At 51.9% G+C, this 18802-nt stretch overlaps 2 protein-coding genes across 3 annotated transcripts; both read right to left on the bottom strand.

Annotated features, from left to right (window-relative positions):
* Window positions 1-1152: 1152 nt before the first annotated feature.
* Window positions 1153-5577, bottom strand: SPEF1 (sperm flagellar 1). Of its 2 annotated transcripts, XM_066387305.1 has the most exons (8): window positions 5206-5577; window positions 4029-4140; window positions 3575-3731; window positions 3343-3382; window positions 3150-3210; window positions 2890-3013; window positions 2693-2796; window positions 1153-1611 (listed from the first exon to the last, which is right to left on the bottom strand). In XM_066387305.1, the coding sequence occupies exons 1-8, from the start codon at window positions 5312-5314 to the stop codon at window positions 1587-1589; spliced, it is 732 nt and encodes a 243-aa protein (XP_066243402.1). In that variant the 5' UTR covers window positions 5315-5577; the 3' UTR covers window positions 1153-1586. The 2 variants fall into 2 exon arrangements, with proteins under 2 accessions (XP_066243402.1, XP_066243403.1); XM_066387306.1 differs by having other exon boundaries at window positions 1153-2796.
* Window positions 5578-7851: 2274 nt separating this feature from the next.
* Window positions 7852-10774, bottom strand: CENPB (centromere protein B). Its single transcript, XM_066387304.1, has one exon. It carries the CDS (start codon window positions 10495-10497, stop codon window positions 8674-8676), a length of 1824 nt encoding a protein of 607 aa, XP_066243401.1. The 5' UTR covers window positions 10498-10774; the 3' UTR covers window positions 7852-8673.
* Window positions 10775-18802: the final 8028 nt, after the last annotated feature.

The following is an 18802-nucleotide window of genomic DNA, read 5'->3' as shown; positions in this document are numbered from 1 at the left end:
ACATAATCCTTGGTTCATGACACTTTTTCCCCAGTTGTCCATAAACAGCCACTTATGAATACCTGTAAACGTACCACCTGCCCCACAAGCTAAAACATTACAAATAATTTATATCTACTCATGTGATATAAATCTTTACTTTCTCTCAGAAGTAATGACTATCCTAGGTTTTATCCTTCATAGCTTTTTCTTCCTTGTAGCCAGTTTCTAAAATGACTTCCAGCCCTGGCCGGTTGGCTCAGGGGTAGAGTGTCGGCCTGGTGTGCAGGAGTCCCAGGTTCGATTCCCGGCCAGGGCACACAGGAGAAGCGCCCATCTGCTTCTCCACCCCTTCCCTTCTCCTTCCTCTCTGTCTCTCTCTTCCCCTCCCGCAGCCAAGGCTCCATTGGAGCAAAGTTGGACCGGGCACTGAGGATGGCTCCATGGCCTCTGCCTCAGGCGCTAGAATGGCTCTGGTTGCAACAGAGCGACGCCCCAGATGGGCAGAGCATTGCCCCCTGGTGGGCATGCCATGTGGATACCAGTCGGGCACATGTGGGAATCTGTCTGACTGCCTCCCCATTTCCAACTTCAGAAAAATACAAAAAAATAAAAATAAAAATAAATAGAATGGGATGGATGTGATGGATGGCACACCCGTAATTGCATTAGCTAAGACTATAGTATAACTTCCATTTTGCTAGCAGACTCTAACTCTAAAATACACATTTTGAGACCCTGGCCAATGCTGCAGATTCAATCTACTATCAGGGCACTTAAGAGAAACAATCAATGAATGCACAACTAAATAGAGCATCTAAGTGAACAAGCAAGTTCCTTGTTAGATGGCAAGGAAATGAGGGCAGCCATCAGTCAACAACCAGCTAGAAATTAAAACCCTCAGTTGAACAGGCCACAAGAAACAACTCAGCAAACAACCGCATGAACTGGTATCCACATGGCATGCCCACCAGGGGGCAATGCTCTGCCCATCTGGGGCGTCGCTCTGTTGCAACCAGAGCCATTCTAGCGCCTGAGGCAGAGGCCATGGAGCCATCCTCAGTGCCCGGTCCAACTTTGCTCCAATGGAGCCTTGGCTGCAGGAGGGGAAGAGAGAGACAGAGAGGAAGGAGAAGGGAAGGGGTGGAGAAGCAGATGGGCACTTCTCCTGGACATGAGTCCCACCCCAGTCACTCCTTCACATGAGACCCAGCTCCGGCCAACACTTTGATTGCAGCCTTGTGAGAACCCCTGAAAAGGAGCACCCAGCTAAGCCATACCTGGACTCTTGAGCCATAGAAGATATGTTCATGTTGCTTTAAGCCGTTAAGTTTGTGCTAATTTGTGACACAGTAATAGATAACAAATAAAAATCCTTTTCAGTTCTTTTGCTATTACAAAACATGTTGCTATGAACATCACTATACATGTGTACCAGTACACAGAACACAGAGCTCAAATTTCTCCTGGGTATATGCTGAGTGTATGCCTCGGAACAGAACTGGGGGAGGGGGACTCAGGTTTCCAAATGTTCACTATTACTGATCAGAGTTAGGGTTATACCATGGCCATGGTGTCTTGACCAGGATTGGGAGTTAAGCTTGTCTTCAGTTCATAGAACTTGGGATCAGTCTGTAAGGGTTGAGTGTCATACAGAGGACATATTTAGGGGTCAGTCAGTCCATGGGCAGTGTTGAGAGCAAATATCTGGCTACATTTGGAGAGAATCTAAAGTCTGAGTTTGGACAGAGTTGGAGGATAGTATAAGGATGGGTTTAGGGGTCAGTCCAATAAGGGCAGAGTTAGAAATCAGACCCTCCTAGTATAGAAGACCTAAAGCTCTGTGATATCAACCTACTAAGCAATGGCGATCCAGGGCCCAGCTGCCCTCAATGTAAGACCCACTCTGGGCCCCAAAGACTCTTTCACTCAAGGGGTGGAGGGGGCAGCACAAAGGAGGCAGGACCTCACTGTCCATAGGATCCAGCAGAGAGAGAGAGCAGGAATAGGAAAGAGCACACCTTTAATGGGGGCAGCTCACTCCCGTATACCCCCAATAGTCTCAACAACGCCTCATGGGAGGGGAGGGCAACTGGTATAGGCACTCCTCGTGTCTTCTCGCCACACCTAGCTGAGCCACTCCTCACCCCTCCCTCCCCAGTGGCTGTGCTCCTCCGGCCTCCAGAGGGGTCCCATGTAAGTACGGAAGAGTGGCAAGGAACTCCCTAAGCTGCCGGGGGTAGCTTTCCCTATAGCCCAGGGCGCAAAGAACTAGCCTGGATGGGGATATCACGGTCCTCACAGCTGGGTAACGACTCAGTTCTAGGGATGTGGACCAAATCAGTGGACCGCCCCCCAAGGCCCAACACAGGGAGCTCCAAGGTGGAGTCCCAGATGTTGGACACTGTTTTGGGGTGCACACCAAGTCTTTGCACATGGCTCCTGAGTTCTGGAAAGCAGTCCATTCTCCTGACCCGAATGGAATGGAAGGATGTGGCTCAGTCTCTGGCTCCACTAAGGGCTCCTATCCCCCAACCCCACACTCATCCTCACCCCAAGGGAGGGGCTTCCTATGCCCCAGGAGGCTCTTCCAAGCCACTGACCCCGCCCGCCCATTTGTCTGTGTCTGTCTGTGGGTGACTCAGTAGGTGGGTTGTGGAGTCAGGGCTCTGGCGGACACTGGGCATCCCTGAGTGGCCAGAGCCGCGCTCACCGCTGCGTATGTTCTGCCTGCTGGAGCCGCCGGGAGAGGTCGTCGATGCGTATGTTCTTGAGCTGGAGGAGGTGCTCCAAGCGCCTCACCTTCATCTGGAGGACCTGCCTCGGGGTGCAGAAGTCAAGTCCAGGGACCCGCTGCGCTCTGTCCCTGCCTCTGGGGCCCCAAATCCCTCACCTTCCCAGTGCTCTCACCTGCACAGTTTCCTGTGAGGCTAACAACTCCTGCTCCTTTTCAGCGATCTGGAGGACGAAACTTGGGTCTCCATGCAGCACCTGGTTATACCCTCGAGGCCTGGAGGCTGGCAGCCGTGTCCCCCTGGGTGGGAATCAGGTTAGAGGAGGCCTGGACCTTAAGCTCCACCTTCACCCTTCCGGTGCTCCTCAGCAAGGCCTCCCCCCACCCGGGGCCTGCCTTCCCTACCTTCCCAGCCCTGAGCAGGGAGCTGCCTTACCTGAGCTGCCCCCCTCCCTGGGGGTCCAGGGCACCTTCTCCTCGAGCCTTCTGTGAGAAACCTAAGAAGAGGTTAGTGGTGCATTAACTTCTGCAGTCCTGTTTTCTTGTCTTCCCCTCCGCCCTCCTCCCATAAGAAGGAAAGATAAGAGAACAACTCCTCCTGGGAGGGGGGGGGGAAAAAGCCACTTTACCCACATCCATGTAGCCAGTGCCATCCTGGGGGGCCAGCTCCTGAAAGAACCGCAAGGTTTACCATGAGCTTACGCTCGCCCATCCCTAAGGAGCCCAGGTCCCTTCCCCTGTCCCTCAGGCCAGGCTCCCTTTAACCAGGCACCCTTCTTCCACACTTTTGCTAAGGGGGGAGCTTTCCCCAGCCTGGGGAGCTCCCCTAGACCAGTGGGAGAAGCCTGAGTCGGGTGGCACCTGTAAGGAGCCTGAGCCCTGCTTCCTCTGCTTCTGCCACTCATCCAGGCGCTGCCTCAGCGGAATGAGCACCAACTCCACCACGCCAGGGACGCACTGCGCAATCTTGCACATCACATCTTCTGGGACTGAGAAGTTCAGCTTGTTCAGCACCTTCCTGGGAGGCAGACACAGGGAAGGCAGACTAGGTCCTCAGGAAATGGACGGGATGGGGGAGAAAAAAGTGGGTGCAGCAGTTGCTGTACTAAGTGTGCAGCCCGGAGGGAATGGAAGGGCATCATACCTGAGCCCCATCCTTGGGTGTCCTAAGTTACCTTGTCGCCTCCCCAATAGAAGAGTTTCTTGATTATGTTACCAGACAATTCTGTCTGCGTTGTCCCTCCCCATCCTGCCCTTCCTGGGAGCCCAGGGTCGGGGCTGAAGATCCTGCTAGTGCACTCAGATATTCTTCTACCTGTTCAGGTGACGCCAGTTGCTGAGCTTCTGCTGGAGAGAGTTGGCAGGGACATAATTGTGCATCTCCACCATCTTGGGGAAGTAAAACTTGATGACTTCTGCGACCAGGACTGAGAGAGTGGGAGTGGGAGCAGACGTGGAAGATAGGGGGATAGGAAAGGGAGAAGAGGAAGGGGAAAGAAATGGGTGGGATGGGAGAATCGGGGGGGGGGGCAAGTGGAGACGTGGAGATGAGGAAAGGGAAAAAATGATAGGGAGTGGGGAGTGGTAGAGTTTAGGGGAGGAGGAGCCAAAGAAGTGAGATCAGTGATCAGCTGGAGACTAAGCCTCCAGCATACCCCAGAGGGACTGAATCCCTTACCCATTAACTCAGGGCATTTGAAAACAGTGGCCTCTAGTGCTTTAATAGAGAATTCATTTCATAGGAGTCTTTCAGGATCCTGGGGCCCCACCCTAGGCATTCATATGGATACACACATATACTCCAACATCAAAGTCCCAGGAGAAAGTCAGAGACTTACACAGACACCTGTGATAAGATCCCTCTACAGATATGCACATAGGACAGAATTTGTAGACACATAGGATACACATATGCCCAGGCACACAGGCACACATATAGCACACACCCAGACACAAAGAGATAGACAAACACATGTACACAAACATATACTTCCATCACTGAAGTTCCAAGGGACAGTAACCAACATAGACACAGAAGCACAAAGAGTCACACATTAAAATCCCAGGAGAGAGCAAGAAAAAAAGAGAGAGAGAAAAAAAAAATCCCAGGAGACAGTCTCAGACACACAGATACCTACACAATCTACAAAGTGACAGATATGCACACAAGATCCCCCTACATACACACAGGATAGAATGTGTCAATATACATATTAACACACACAGGCTCAGACTCCCAAAATACAAACATAGAATACAGCAATGTGCATGCACACACATAGAGATGCAAAAAGACAATACACAGATACACATCTTAGTCATTAAGTCCCAGGAGAGACACTGACACACTGCTACAATTGAAGTCCTAGAGGCAGTGACACTCCCCCCCCCCAAAAAAAACCATACACACCCTACATGCACACAAGCATAAAGACATGTACACAAAACCCCTTTACACACGTTCATACAGGACAGAACATGTGGACACACACCTCCGTCACTGAAGTCCCGGGAGAGATTTCGCTTGGGCCGGGACAGAGGGATGTTGTCTACCCACAGGTACAGCTGATGCAGCGCCTCCTCGTCCACGCTGCCGGCCATTGGCGCCCTCGGCAGAGGCAGGCCGTTCCGGCCGTGAACCGTCCAGCCCCAAACTCACGACCGCTCAAGTGCCTCCTCTCTCGCGGCTGCGGGCGCCCAGATCCGCTTCTGCCTTTGTAACCCGAAGACTCCCGTACCAGGAGGGAGCGGCCATATTGTTTTTCTGAAACCATGACAACCGTTCCTGACTCCGGGAAGCAGACGCTTCTGGGAGTTGTAGTTTTCCCTGGTTACTGTCACTCAGGCCTCAGATTCGAAAAGGCGACTGACTATAGGTGGCCTTGTCTTCCCCGCCTCCCAAGAAAAAAGCATTTTTGCCCACGTCACCGCTGACCAACCACTGGTTCACCGCGGGTCCTGCCAAAGCCAACCAGGCCTCCAGAACCCCTGCACCAGCATTCCTAGAGGGCTGAGATGCCCCTTCTGTTTCCTTTAGCAAGCAGTCCCAAGTGAAGGCAGCATCTGCTGCTTCCCATATGGACTGGGCCATAATGCCTCCTTGCTCAAAGCTATGGACTTATATATAGGTCCATTCACTGCATCCCCCTTCCCAGCCCTGTCCTGATATGGCATTTAATATGTAGCCCAGACTCCCAGAGAGAACACCAGAATTTAAGGCCAGTGCCTGGGGCAGGTCATTTAACTCCTTAACCCTATTACCTTCTTTCTGAAATGCAGTTAGTTCTCATCTATTTGTCCCAATAGAGTAATGGGGAGGAGAATAGGAAGAGTATTTACAAAAGACCTGTATTTGTTTGGAGACTGCTGGAACAGGAGTTGGTTATAGGTGTAAGAGCTCCAAAAACTCCTATAGACACTTCCACATCACATATCTTGCTCCAAAAAGCTATTCGTCCATGGGTTAGAAATTTATTTCAGTAACCAGTTCCATTTCAAAGGACTACCTTTAGGATTAGGAAGATGGGTCCTTTCTTTATTGCTTCTTAGGAAGAACAGCAATAAGGGGCCACTTGTAGGGGGTCATCATGGGGAGAACAGTGGCTTCCACACTAGTGGTATAGCTTTGGGCACATTACTGGATCTCCCTGTGCCTATTTTCCCGTGGTTTTACCTAACTCATCGGGGCTTTGTGAGCATCTAAAGTGCTTAGCACAGTGCCTGACATGTGGCAAGATGTATAAACATCAGTTGGTGTTATCAATAATGAGATGATCTCAGTTGCAGCAAGAGATGTCCTTGTAAGCAGGAGACAAATGGGAAGGACTTGCCTTGTTATTTGAGGTGAACTTTGATTGGCCAGAGGAACCTGGGGAGAGGGCTACTGCTCCCACTTACTTACTCCAGAGCAGGCCAGGAGGTGGGGGTGAGGGCATGGTGGACTTACTCCAGAGCAGGCCAGGAGGTGGGGGTGAGGGCATGGTGGACTTACTCCAGAGCAGGCCAGGAGGTGGGGGTGAGGGCATGGTGGACTTACTCCAGAGCAGGCCAGGAGGTGGGGGTGAGGGCATGGTGGACTTACTCCAGAGCAGGCCAGGAGGTGGGGGTGAGAGCATGGTGGTAAGAGGAATCCCTACTTTTTTGCTGTCACTTAGTTTCAAGCCCTGAGTGCCAGGAGTGAGGAAAGCCAAGGGTGGACTGATGATCCCATCTTTTGTTTTAAAGTCATACATAGAGAACTTGCATTTCTAGAAGGGACCACACCCAAGGCAAGCAAAAAAGAAAAGATTACCTGAATACCCACCCTCCTTTAACATTCCAGGGTGGAGAGAGGAACTGCAAGGTGGTGTGGGGGGGAACTACAGGACTACAGGGGTTATGAGCCAGCCCTAGTCAAGGTGGGAAAACCGGTTTGGGGCCCAGACTGCCCTGCTCAAGATCAGGCCCTCCCTCAGCTGGAACCGCTGGAGCCTGAAGGCCTCAGTGCTGGAGGGCTAGGAACACAGGGCTGGCCCAGAAAGGAGAAAGCGGATAGGATCAGCCAGGGGCTTGTCTTCACCTTTGGACTGGGGAGTGGGGGGTGGCTGCAGGGCACCACACAGGGAGTTGCTAATTCACCTTCAGCCTCTTGGGGGTGCAATCTCTCCCCAGCAATACCACTTCTTCCGCCTCTGTTCCCAAGAATAGCCACTAGGCTGCCCTGTATGCCCCTCCAAACTCCAACCTGGAGCACAACAGCTGTTCTAACACCCCTTTCTTTCTGCCCTCTGGCCCCACTCCTGCAAGAACCTTCTTTAATGAGCCTTGAAAGGCCTACTTCCCAGGTAATTTACTTTAGCCCAAGAGACTGTTGGCTCCCTCCTTCCTGTCCCAGCCAACTGATCCCAAGCTTCTAACCCCAAAGCAGTGCAAGCCACGGCTTCCTCAAACCCATGCACAGGCAGGTGCACTGAAGACCCCTACCTCGCCAAGTCTAGATAGCATTTAGATATAGAGGTGGTCTCTCACCCTCGTCAGGGCCTAGGCTGTGGCCACTTTCGCAACATCTGCTGTCATGTCCCACCAGAGCAAGGCCAAAGGAAACCAGAAAAGGACATGTCCCCAAGACAGACGCAAGCCCAGACCATGAAGGATGCACCTTTGGCTGTTAAAACGTTCACACCCACAAAAGGGGGGTGGACGGATTTATTGAATTCAAACTGGGAAAGGAGCAGCTGGATGGCTGGACTCTGGGCCCAGCCCCAGGCCCCCTGCCCAGGATAGGACCCTGCCAGCGAGGGAGGAGAGGCATGGGGCCTGCAGCTGCCCACAAGGGAAACGCCCATTTTCACTCCCCTGGAGGGCCTCTTGGGAGCCTTCAATCTGGAAAGAAAACCAAGGGCTGAAAGTAACATGGGCTGGGCCAGAGAAAGGGATTGGGGAGGTGGGAAAGCAGGCAGAGGCAGGCTCAGAAGCCTGTGGTGAGTTAGACTGTGCTTCTCGAGGCGGTCTGGGGGCAGAAGTGGGGGCTGCCAGCCTTGTGGGGGCCTAGGCTGGACCTTCCTCTGAAGCCCTTCCCAGAATGGCTTTGGGGTCCCCCCCACCAAAGACCTGGTGTGGACGGCAGAGGGGAGAGGCACTCTCTGGCCGGGAGCTTCCAGGGCCCATCCCTGGCGGCTGCTGTGGCCTAGTCCACTGATGGCATGGTGTGGTAGCACCAGACAGCTCCCCAACTGGTCCCCCAAGCTCAGGGGCAAATGGGGAGGAAACAGGACTCTGAGAAAGAGGCAGTAAGCAGGCAGTGAGGCTGACCCCAGCCCTGGGCCCTACCAAGTTGATGGGGCTTGTTCACAGGGCCTGGAGATCATCACTAAAGGATCTGGGGCTCCCATTCTGGCTCTATCCACAGCAGCTGCCCAGAGTCCTTTGCCCTGGGCTGACGCTGCCACATCTGGGTCGAGGGCATGGCTAGGCCCAATGGCTCAGCTTTGATATCCAAGACCCCAAACTCCTGCCTGCCTGGCGTGATTCTTCCTGGTCACATGGACCAGATCATGTTCCAAGTGGAGGATGTGGCTCTGCACACGATCATCAATGGGGAAGGAGGTCAAGTACCTCTTTACCATAGCAAAGTAAGCCATGGCCTCCCCGAAGCTGGGCACAGGCACCTCATCACCATCCTCATCATCATCATCTTCATCGTCATCGTCATTGTCATCGTCGTCCTCTTCTTCCTCACTGTCCGACTCCGAGTCCTCCTCACCTTCCAGGAAATGGAGGGTAGGGCACTGGGCCTCCTCCTGGGCACCATAGCCTCCAAAGCTGCCACCAGCCTCCATTACCCCCTGGGCCCAGTCCTCTGCTTCCAAGCCCTCAGAGGAGCTCTCTTCCTCCTCTTCCTCCTCTTCATCACTGTCATCAACATCACCCTCTTCTACCTCCTCTTCCTCCTCCAACTCCTCTCCTTCCCCCCCTTCCTCCTCTTCCTCTCCTTCTTCCTCCTCCTCTGCCTCCTCCTCCTCCCCTTCACCTTCCTCTTCCTCCTCTTCCTCCTCCTCTTCTTCCTCCTCCTCCTCCTCCTCTTCCTCACCCTCGCTTTTGAGGGCAGTGGTGATGGTAGCATTTGGCCCACCCCCGAAGCCAGCCTCACGAAAGCAGGCAGCTATGTCCGAAGGCTCCACTGCCTGCCAGGCTGCAGCCACGAAGTGCAGAGCCTCCATGAGGCCGAGCTGCAGGCCTGACCGATCTTGGCCTTCTAGCGCAGCCATGGCCTTGAGCAGCATGGCTTGACGGTAGTGGCCCTTCACCTGCTGGACCACTCCCCGCTCCAGCGGCTGTACGGTGCCCGATGGGAAGAAGGCCAGCTGCACATGCCGCAGGCCCGAGGTATCCAGGGACTGGGCAGCCAGGCGGCCGGCAAGTAGCAGGACTCGGCGAGACTCTGCAGCCATGCGGGTGTCTAGGGCCTTCAGGTACTTGGCCAGGGCCTGAGTGGTGACACCACCCTTAGAGTTGGCAGTGTAGTCGCAGGGCAGGCCAGCTTGGCCTGCACGGGGCTTGGCTGACTTGCCGGCCACCAGCGGGGGCAGCTTCTCGCTGCCGTCTGCGTTGGCGCACAGCAACACACTCAGGCGCTGGGTGGCCCTGCGCGCACGTCCATCACTGCCGCACAACCCCGCGGCCTGATCCGGCAGAAGAAAGTCGTACCACAGGCTGGTCTCAGTGGCGCTGAACACGTCCTGGGAGGCGTAGCCCTCGACCACCGACGGCGGCTGTTCCTCCAGAGCGTGCCAGCCCGTCGTGCCCCCGCCGCTGCCCTCCGAGGGCACCGCAGGTGGGCTGGCGGGCGCTGCTGGGGCCCGGGAAGCAGTGCTACGCGAGCGGGCTCGAGCCACGCCACTGCCGGACACTACTCCGTGCCGCCGGCGGAAGCGGTCCAGCCAGCCATTGGAGGCAGTGAAGTCGTCCATGCCCAACTCCTCGGCTATCCGCAGAGCCTTCTCCTTGAGAATGATGCCCTTCACTGGCAAGCCAGCGGCGCGGATCTGTTGGAACCAGGCGATGAGCAGCCCCTCGAGCTTGTCGTAGGGGGATAGCTTGTTGGTCTTGCGGCAGGTGGAGGCCACACCGTACTTGCGCTCCGACGCCAGGATGGCGCGCTTGTTCTTCAGGATGGTGCTCAGCGTGGACGGTGGGATGTTGAAACGCCGCGCGATCTCGCCCTTGCGCAGGTCCGGGTTCTCCTCCACCTCCTGGATGATCCGCGACTTCTCCCGGAACGTCAGCTGCCGCCGCTTGGGGCCCATCCTGGCGCGCCCCCCGCCCCGGGGCCCGGCGCCACCGCCGCCGCCCCGGGGCGGAGGGCCCGGGCCCGCGGCGGGGGGCACCTGGCGGCCTCTCCCACGCGCCCCGCCCGAGACAAAGCGGCTCTCGGGGCAGCAGGCGGGGCGGCGACCGGTCGGGCCGGGGACACCTTCGGGGGCGCCGGCGGGCGCGGCGCCGAGCAGCAGGCAGCAGGCGGCGAGCGCGGACGAGGGCGGGTGGCGCGGGCACCGAAGGCAGGAAGTGCCGCGGCGCGGGGAGCTAGAAGCGCGGCGAGCGGGGCGGGGCGGGCGGAGCGGGATCTCGCGGGAAGCGCGTGGACGCCCGGCACCGCCTCCCCGCCCTCCGCGCCCACCCCTCCCCGCCGCCCCGGACCGACCGCGGTGGGGCGCTGCGGCCTGCTGGACCGTCCAGTGCTGCGGGTTCCGCTGACCCCGGGGCGGAGGCATGGTGCCCAGCCACGGAGTCGGGTAGGCAGCGAATTGCTGCTTGTAAAGAATAGCAACTATGTTTTGTGTTTTATTAAGGTGAAAATTACCCATGCTTTTTGCAGAAACTTAAAAGTATAGGAAACTAGAAATCACCTTTCATCCCAACACCTGGAGAGATACGCAAGTAACATTTTGATACATTTCCTTCCAGTCTTTTCTCTAGGCGCATGCATTTAAAAAATTATTGCATAAAACTGGTATCAGATTGTAGAGACTGTCTATCTGGCATCTCCTGCTCTTTTACCTGGCATCAAGTGATGAGAATTTTACCATATTGGCCAACATTCTTTTTAATGGTTGTATATTGGTCCAGTTATGAATAAACTAATCTCTGTAGCCTATTGCCACACATTTAGGGTATTTTTATAAGCAACACTAGTTTTAAATCTATTTGTTGGTACTCCCACAATTTGTAGATAAACACTGATAACATCTTAGTGTGTCACATGCACATAGTCCTAAATATGTGTTTGTACCAGCAGAAATAATATCATGTATATAATAAATAGGCATACATACACATGAGTCCCTGAAATCTCTTCTTTCTGCACCACATAAAAATAAAATTCTTAAAACGTTGACTGTATTACAGTGTTTAAAAAAATCTCTTAGAGTAACATGAGAAGTAGGCAGAGAGGAATGCCGTGGTCCCAGGAGGAGTGCTGAGTGAGTACCTGGAGCTAGATGATGAGCAAGGGGTCACTGGCTCAGCAGGAGGTCTCCTCTCCACCCTGGCCACAAGGCACATATGAGAACAAGTTAATCTTCTTATCTGTCTCTCTCTCTGTCTCATGCTAGAAGGGGGAAAAATGTATACTGCAAATACATTCTCCAGTTGTCTTTTAACTTAGCCTAGGGAGTCTTAGATATGAGAAGTTTTAAATCTTTAAGTAGGCACATCTATCCATTTTTTCTGTATTGCTTCTAGGCTTTGTGTCTTACTTAGCCCTTTCCCACCCCTGAGATATAAAAAATATTCTTCTAATCACAAGGTCCAGAAGAAAATGTGGGAGACTTTTTCCTATACGGGCCAGATCTGTGCTTTGCCCATAATGCGTGTATGGTCCCTGTACAAAGGTGAATGTAGGGCCACCTGGCTAAGGACTCCTTCCCGTGCATCTTCAGGAAAGCTTGTTACATTTTGGAGATTTCATCCATGTGACATATGTCCTTTCCACCCCCCCCCCCTTAAACTGGAATGTGGGTGGGCTTTTTCTCTACTTTGCTGAATTATCCAAGTTTCCTTCAATAATCAAGTAATAGGCCCTTTAAAATGAAATGCAGCTCCCTGGCCCAATAGCTCAGCTGTTTAGCGCATTGGCTGGGTAACATTAGGGTTAGAGGTTCGGTCCCCCCATCAGGGCGCGTACAAGAATCAACTGATGAATGCATACATAAATAAGTGGAACAACAAATCAGTGTTTCTCTTTCTCCCTTCTCCTCTCTCTTTGAAAAATATCAATCAAAGAAACTCCCAAAAACCTAATGTTTTAATAAAATGAAAAGGAGAATGGTAAGCTTGTGGAGAAGCCCAAAGAAGAGTGATTAGGTAAGTGGAATGGTTATTAGGCCTGACACGCAGCTTCGGACAGCCTGGGCCAGGAGAAGAAAAGGATGACTGTGGAATTCCTTAAAGTGGAGAAGTGGAAAGATGGGGCTTGTGGAAGGAAGTGGGGGATCCAGGGCTTGGGATAAATTGGTGTGGGAAATAGACGAGAGGGAGTAGAAATGGGCCCTATGCACTACTACAGGCAGTGGTTAGAGCAAGGTGTCTGGAAATGGATATGCCATCAACACGTGTGTGTGTGTGTGTGTGTGTGTGTATCCTAGAAGCGGCTGTATCAGTTCCCTTGGTAGGGCACTAAAGTTGGGCCTGGAAGTAGAAGATACTATGGGCCTATTGATGGGGAGCAGCTGCAGTTAGCAGCAAAGAGGTGGTCCAGCCATAGAGTTCCTAGAGCCAAAACTCCGAAGAGAAATATCTCATCTCTCCCCTAATCCTTCATAGCATATGCTTTTATTTTTAATACGTTCATTGCAATATATTTCATGTACTATACAATTTACCCGCTTAAAGTGTACCATTCACAGTTATATGAAACTATCACCACAGTCGATTTCAGAACATTTTCATCAGCTTAGAAAGAGATTCCAAGCCCTGGCCGGTTGGCTCAGCGGTAGAGCATCGGCCTAGCGTGCGGAGGACCCGGGTTCGATTCCCGGCCAGGGCACACAGGAGAAGCGCCCATTTGCTTCTCCACCCCTCCGCCGCACTTTCCTCTCTGTCTCTCTCTTCCTCTCCCGCAGCCAAGGCTCCATTGGAGCAAAGATGGCCCAGGCGCTGGGGATGGCTCTGTGGCCTCTGCCTCAGGCGCTAGAGTGGCTCTGGTCGCAACATGGCGACGCCCAGGATGGGCAGAGCATCGCCCCCTGGTGGGCAGAGCGTCGCCCCTGGTGGGCGTGCCGGGTGGATCCCAGTCGGGCGCATGCAGGAGTCTGTCTGACTGTCTCTCCCTGTTTCCAGCTTCAGAAAAATGGAAAAAAAAAAAAAAAAGAAAGAGATTCCATGCTTTTTAGCTACCATCTCCCTATCTGCGCCCCACTACCACCCCTCCCCCAGCCCTAAGCAACCACTAATCTACTTTCTGTTTATAGATTTCCCTGTTCTAGACATTTCATATGAATGAAATTATGTGTCTATGGCTGACTTCTTTAAAGTTTTATTTATTGAGCATTTGCTGTGGACATGACCACAAAACATTTTTCCACTAGGTCTTCTTTCTACTACATTGCTAGCATTCAGCCTGTTGGGAACATTTTATTAACCCTTATTTCCATAACACAGGGTGTAAATGCCTTTGTAATACCCATTGGTAATCAGCGAGATTTTTTTTTAATTTTTTATTTTATTTATTCATTTTTAGAGAGAGAGAAGAAAGAGATAGAGAAAGAGAAGGAGGGAGGAACAGGAAGCATCAACTCCCATATGTGCCTTGACCAGGCAAGCCCAGGGTTTCGAACTGGCGACCTCAGCATTTCCAGGTCGACGCTTTATCCACTGCACCACCACAGGTCAGGCCGGGTTTTTTTTTTTTCTGAAGTTGGAAATGGGGAGGTAATCAGACAGACTCTCGCATGCGCCCGACTGGGATCCACCTGCATGCCCACCAGGGGGCGATGCTCTGCCCATCTGGGGCGTCGCTCGGTTGCAACCAGAGCCATTCTAGTGCCTGAGGCAGAGGCCATGGAGCCATCCTCAGCACCCAGGCCAACTTTGCTCCAATGGAGCCTTGGCTGCGGGAGGGGGAGAGAGAGACAGAGAGGAAGAAGAGGGGGAGGGGTGGAGAAGCAGATGGGCGCTTCTCCTGTGTGCCCTGGCCGGGAATCGAACCCAGGACTCCTGCACACCAGGCCGACACTCTACCACTGAGCCAACCAGCCAGGGCTTCCAGTGAGATTTTTTTTTTAATTTTTTTATTTTGAATTTTTACCCTTGTGTCATGGGCTGACTTTCAATAGATCGCAGCGAGGGAGCTGCTCTGCTACATATGAACCCTGACCAGTGAGATTTTTTAATAGCTGTCTCAGATCTCTGGAGTTTGTCTTGCTAATTGTAGGTTGCTAGTGACCAGATAGTTTGTGATCACATGATTCATCTCTATTACTGTTATATAGGACTTACTGACATGACAACAAGACTGAGTAAAAAAAAGGGATTAAGACTCAGACTGAGGCCCTGGCCAGTTGGCTTAATGGTAGAGCGTCGGCCTGGCATGCAGAAGTCCTGGGTTCGATTCCCGGCCAGGGCACACAGGAGAAGTGCTCATTTGCTTTTCCACCCCTCCCCCTCTCCTTCCTCTCTGTCTCTCTTTTCTCCTCCTGCAGCCAAGGCTCCATTGGAGCAAAGTTGGCCCAGCGCTGAGAATGGCTTTATGGCCTCTGCCTCAGGCGCTAGAATGGCTCTGGTTACAACAGAGCAATGCCCCAGATGGGCAGAGCATCGCCCCCTGGTGGGCATGCTGGATGGATCCTGGTCAGGTGCATGCGGGAGTCTGTCTGACTGCCCTTCGTTTCCAACTTCAGAAAAATACAAAAGAAAAAAAAAAAGACTCAGACTGGAGGAACTGCAGTGAAGGACTCACAACATATGAAATTCCTTAAATAAAAATTTATTAAGCCTGACCAGGCAGTGGCGCAGTGGATAGAGCGTCGGACTGGGATGCAGAGGACCCAGGTTCGAGACCCCGAGGTTGCCAGCTTGAGCACAGGGTTCATCTGGTTTGAGCAAAAAGCCCACCAGCTTGAACCCAAGGTCGCTGGCTCCAGCAAGGGTTACTCAGTCTGCTGAAGGCCCGTGGTCAAGGCATGTATGAGAAAGCAATCAATGAACAACTAAGGTGTTGCAACGCGCAATGAAAAACTAATGATTGATGCTTCTCATCTCTCTCCATTCCTGTCTGTCTGTCCATGTCTATCCCTCTCTCTCTAAAAAAAAAAAAAAAAGAAAAAAAAAATTTATTAACTTTGCCCTGGCCGGATAGCTCAGTTGGTTAGAGCATTGTACTGATACACAGAGGCTGCCGATTCGATCCCTGGTCAGGGCACATGCAGAAACAGATTGATGTTTCTGTGTCTCTCTCTCCCTCTCTCTCTAAAATCAATAAATAAAAATTTAAAAAAATTATTAACTTTAAATAATTGTACCTATATTACACATAATAAAAAAAAAAACCTTCACACTTTTTTGTAGAGAGCATGTATTTTTGGCTTGAAGTTTCTCTAGTATTTTCTGTAGAGAGAACAAAGTAAAATTTAGCAGTTTCAAAAAAAAGTTTTATTTATTGGTTTTAGAGAGAGAGAGAAATGTCAATCTGTTGTTCTACCTATCCATGCACTCATTGGTCAACTCCTGTATGTGCCCTGACTGGGGATAGAACTCACATCCTTGGCGTACCAGGAAGATGCTCTAACAAACTGAGCTACCTGGCCAAGGCTATGACTGGTTTCTTTCACTTAGCATCATGGTTTTTGTTTGTTTGTTTGTTTGTTTTAGAAGATTTTTTTAAAGTATTTTTTAAGTCTTTATTCATTTTTTAGAGAGGGGAGAGAGAAAGAGAGAAGAGAGGAGGAGCAGGAAGCATCAATTCCCATATGTGCCTTGACCAGGCAAGCCCAGGTGTTTTTTGTTTCTTGGTTTGTTTTTTTTGTATTTTTCTGAAGTTGGAAATGGGGAGACAGTCACACAGACTCCCGCATGCACCCGACAGGGATCCACCCAGCATGCCCACCAGGGGGCGATGCTCTGCCCATCTGGGGCATTGCTCTGTTGCAACCAGAGCCACTCTAGCGCCTGAGGCAGAGGCCATGGAGCCATCCTCAGCGCCCGGGCCAACTTTGCTCCAATGGAGCCTTGGCTGCTGGAGGGGAAGAGAGAGACAGAGAGGAAGGAGAGGGGGAGGGGGAGGAGAAGCAGATGGGCGCTTCACCTGTGTGCCCTGGCGGGGAATCGAACCTGGACTCCCGCACACCAGGCCAACACTCTACCACTGAGCCAACCGGCCAGGGCCAAGCCCAGGGTTTTGAACCGGCGACCTCAGCGTTCCAGGTCGATGCTTTATCCATTGCACCACCACAGGCCAGGCAGCATGATGTTTTAAAGATTCATCCTTTCTGTAGCAGCTATAGTACTTCATTTTTTTTTTTTTTTTTTTACAGAGGCAGAGATAGACAGGGACAGACAGACAGGAACGGAGAGAGATGAGAAGCATCAATCATCAGTTTCTCGTTGTGCGTTGCGACTTCTTAGTTGTTCATTCATTGCTTTCTCACATGTGCCTTGACCGCGGGCCTTCAGCTGACCGAGTAACCCCCTGCTGGAGCCAGCGAACTTGGGTCTAAGCTGGTGAGCTCTTTGCTCAAGCCAGATGAGCCTGCACTCAAGCTGGTGACCTCGGGGTCTCGAACCTGGGTCCTGCCACATCCCAGTCCGACGCTCTATCCACTGCGCCACCACCTGGTCAGGCAGTACTTCATTTTTTTAATGGCTGAATGAAATTCTGTTGTATGGATATGACATTTTGTTTACACATTTTCAGTTAATAGACATTTGACTTGCTTCTACCTTTTGGTAACCATGAATAATGCTGCTATAAACATTTGTTTGCACCTGACCAGGCGGTGGCACAGTGGATGGAGCGTCAGGCTGGGATGCAGAGGACCCAGGTTCAAAACCCTGAGGTTCCCTGGCGGGATGGCTCAGTGGTAGAGCGTCGGCCTGGCATGCAGGAGTCCCGGGTTCGATTCCCGGCCAGGGCACACAGGAGAAGCATCCATCTGCTTCTCTACCCCTCCCCCTCTCCTTCCTCTCTGTCTCTCTTCCCCTCCCGCAGCCAAGGCTCCATTGCAGCAAAGTTGGCCCAGGCACTGAGGATGGCTCTGTGGCCTCTGCCTCAGGCGCTAGAGTGGCTCTGGTCGCAACAGAGCGACGCCCCGGATGGGCAGAGCATCGCCCCCTGGTGGGCGTGCCGGGTGGATCCCAGTCGGGCGCATGCGGGAGTCTGTCTGACTGCCTTCCCGTTTCTGGCTTTGGAAAAATTAAATAAAATAAAAAAAACAAACAAAAAAAACTTTCCCTCGCCTGACCTGTGGTGGCGCAGTGGATAAAGCGTCGACCTGGAATGCTGAGGTCGCCGGTTCGAAACCCTGGGCTCGCCCGGTCAAGGCACATATGGGAGTTGATGCTTCCTGCTCTTCCCCCCCTTCTCTCTCTGTCTCTTTCTCTCCTCTCTCTAAAATGAATAAATTAAAAAATAAAAATAAAAAAATAAAAAATAAACTTTCCCTCTCCAAAAAAGCCTAGCACCAAAAAAAAAAAAAAAGGCTTCAAAAACCCTGAGGTTGCCGGCTTGAGCGCAGGGTCACTGGCTTGAGTGTGGGATCATAGACATGACCCCATCCATGGTCACTGGCTTGAGCCCAAAGGCTTCTGGCTTGAAGCCCAAGGTTACTGGCTTGAGCAAGGGGTCACTCGCTCTGCTGGAGCCCCCTGGTCAAGGCACTTATGAGAAAGCAATCAATGAACAACTAAGGTGCCACAATGAAGACTTGATGCTCCTCATCTCTCTCCCTTCTTGTCTGTCTGTCCCTTTCTGTCTCTGTTGAAAACAAAAACATTTGTATGCAAGTTTTTGTGTGGATATGTGTTTTCACTTTTCTTGGGCTTGCCGGGTGGATCCTGGTTGGGGTACATGTGGGAGTCTGTCTCTCCCTCCCCTCCTCTCACTGAGTTAAAAAATAATAATAATAAATAAAAATAAATAAATAAAATCTTTTTTGTGACAGAGACAAAGAGAGACAGAGGGACAGATAGGAACAGACAGACAGGAAGGGAAAGAGATGAGAAGCATCAATTCTTCATTGCGGCACCTTAGTTGTTCACTGATTGCTTTCTCATATATGTGCCTTGATGGGGCGACAGGGGGGCTACAGCAGAGTGAATGACCCCTTGCTCAAGCCAGCGATCTTGGGCTTAAGCCAGTGAGTGACCTTTGGGTTCAAGCCAATGACCATGGGGTCATGTCTATGATCCTATGCTCAAGCTGGCAACCTCAGGGTTTTGAACCTTGGTCCTCAGGTTCCCAGGCCGGCACTCTATCCACTGCACTACCACCGGTCAGGTGGCTTAGACTGTTATAGATGATGTAACAAATTTATAATAGGCTGCTGGGAGATTTGTGTGGGTAAGAGATTGAATTTTCACTACCTTTTTCTCTTTTTAAAAAATGAAATTTTTTAAAAG

Source organism: Saccopteryx leptura, chromosome 5 (genome assembly GCF_036850995.1).
Source record: "Saccopteryx leptura isolate mSacLep1 chromosome 5, mSacLep1_pri_phased_curated, whole genome shotgun sequence".
Taxonomy (NCBI): domain Eukaryota; kingdom Metazoa; phylum Chordata; class Mammalia; order Chiroptera; family Emballonuridae; genus Saccopteryx; species Saccopteryx leptura.
The sequence above is the reverse complement of the archived record's forward strand: the minus strand, read 5'-3'. Positions and strand labels throughout refer to the sequence as shown.

Excerpts from the sequence above, each read along its gene's own strand:
- SPEF1 (XM_066387305.1), bottom strand. The coding sequence starts at position 5,314 with ATGGCCGGCAGCGTGGACGAGGAGGCGCTGCATCAGCTGTACCTGTGG. Across the intron at positions 3,014-3,149 it reads CAGGGAGGGGGGCAGCTCAG|GGGGACACGGCTGCCAGCCT; the intron begins GTAAGGCAGCTC and ends ATTCCCACCCAG. Across the intron at positions 2,797-2,889 it reads CCTCACAGGAAACTGTGCAG|GTCCTCCAGATGAAGGTGAG; the intron begins GTGAGAGCACTG and ends ACCCCGAGGCAG.
- CENPB (XM_066387304.1), bottom strand. The coding sequence starts at position 10,497 with ATGGGCCCCAAGCGGCGGCAGCTGACGTTCCGGGAGAAGTCGCGGATC.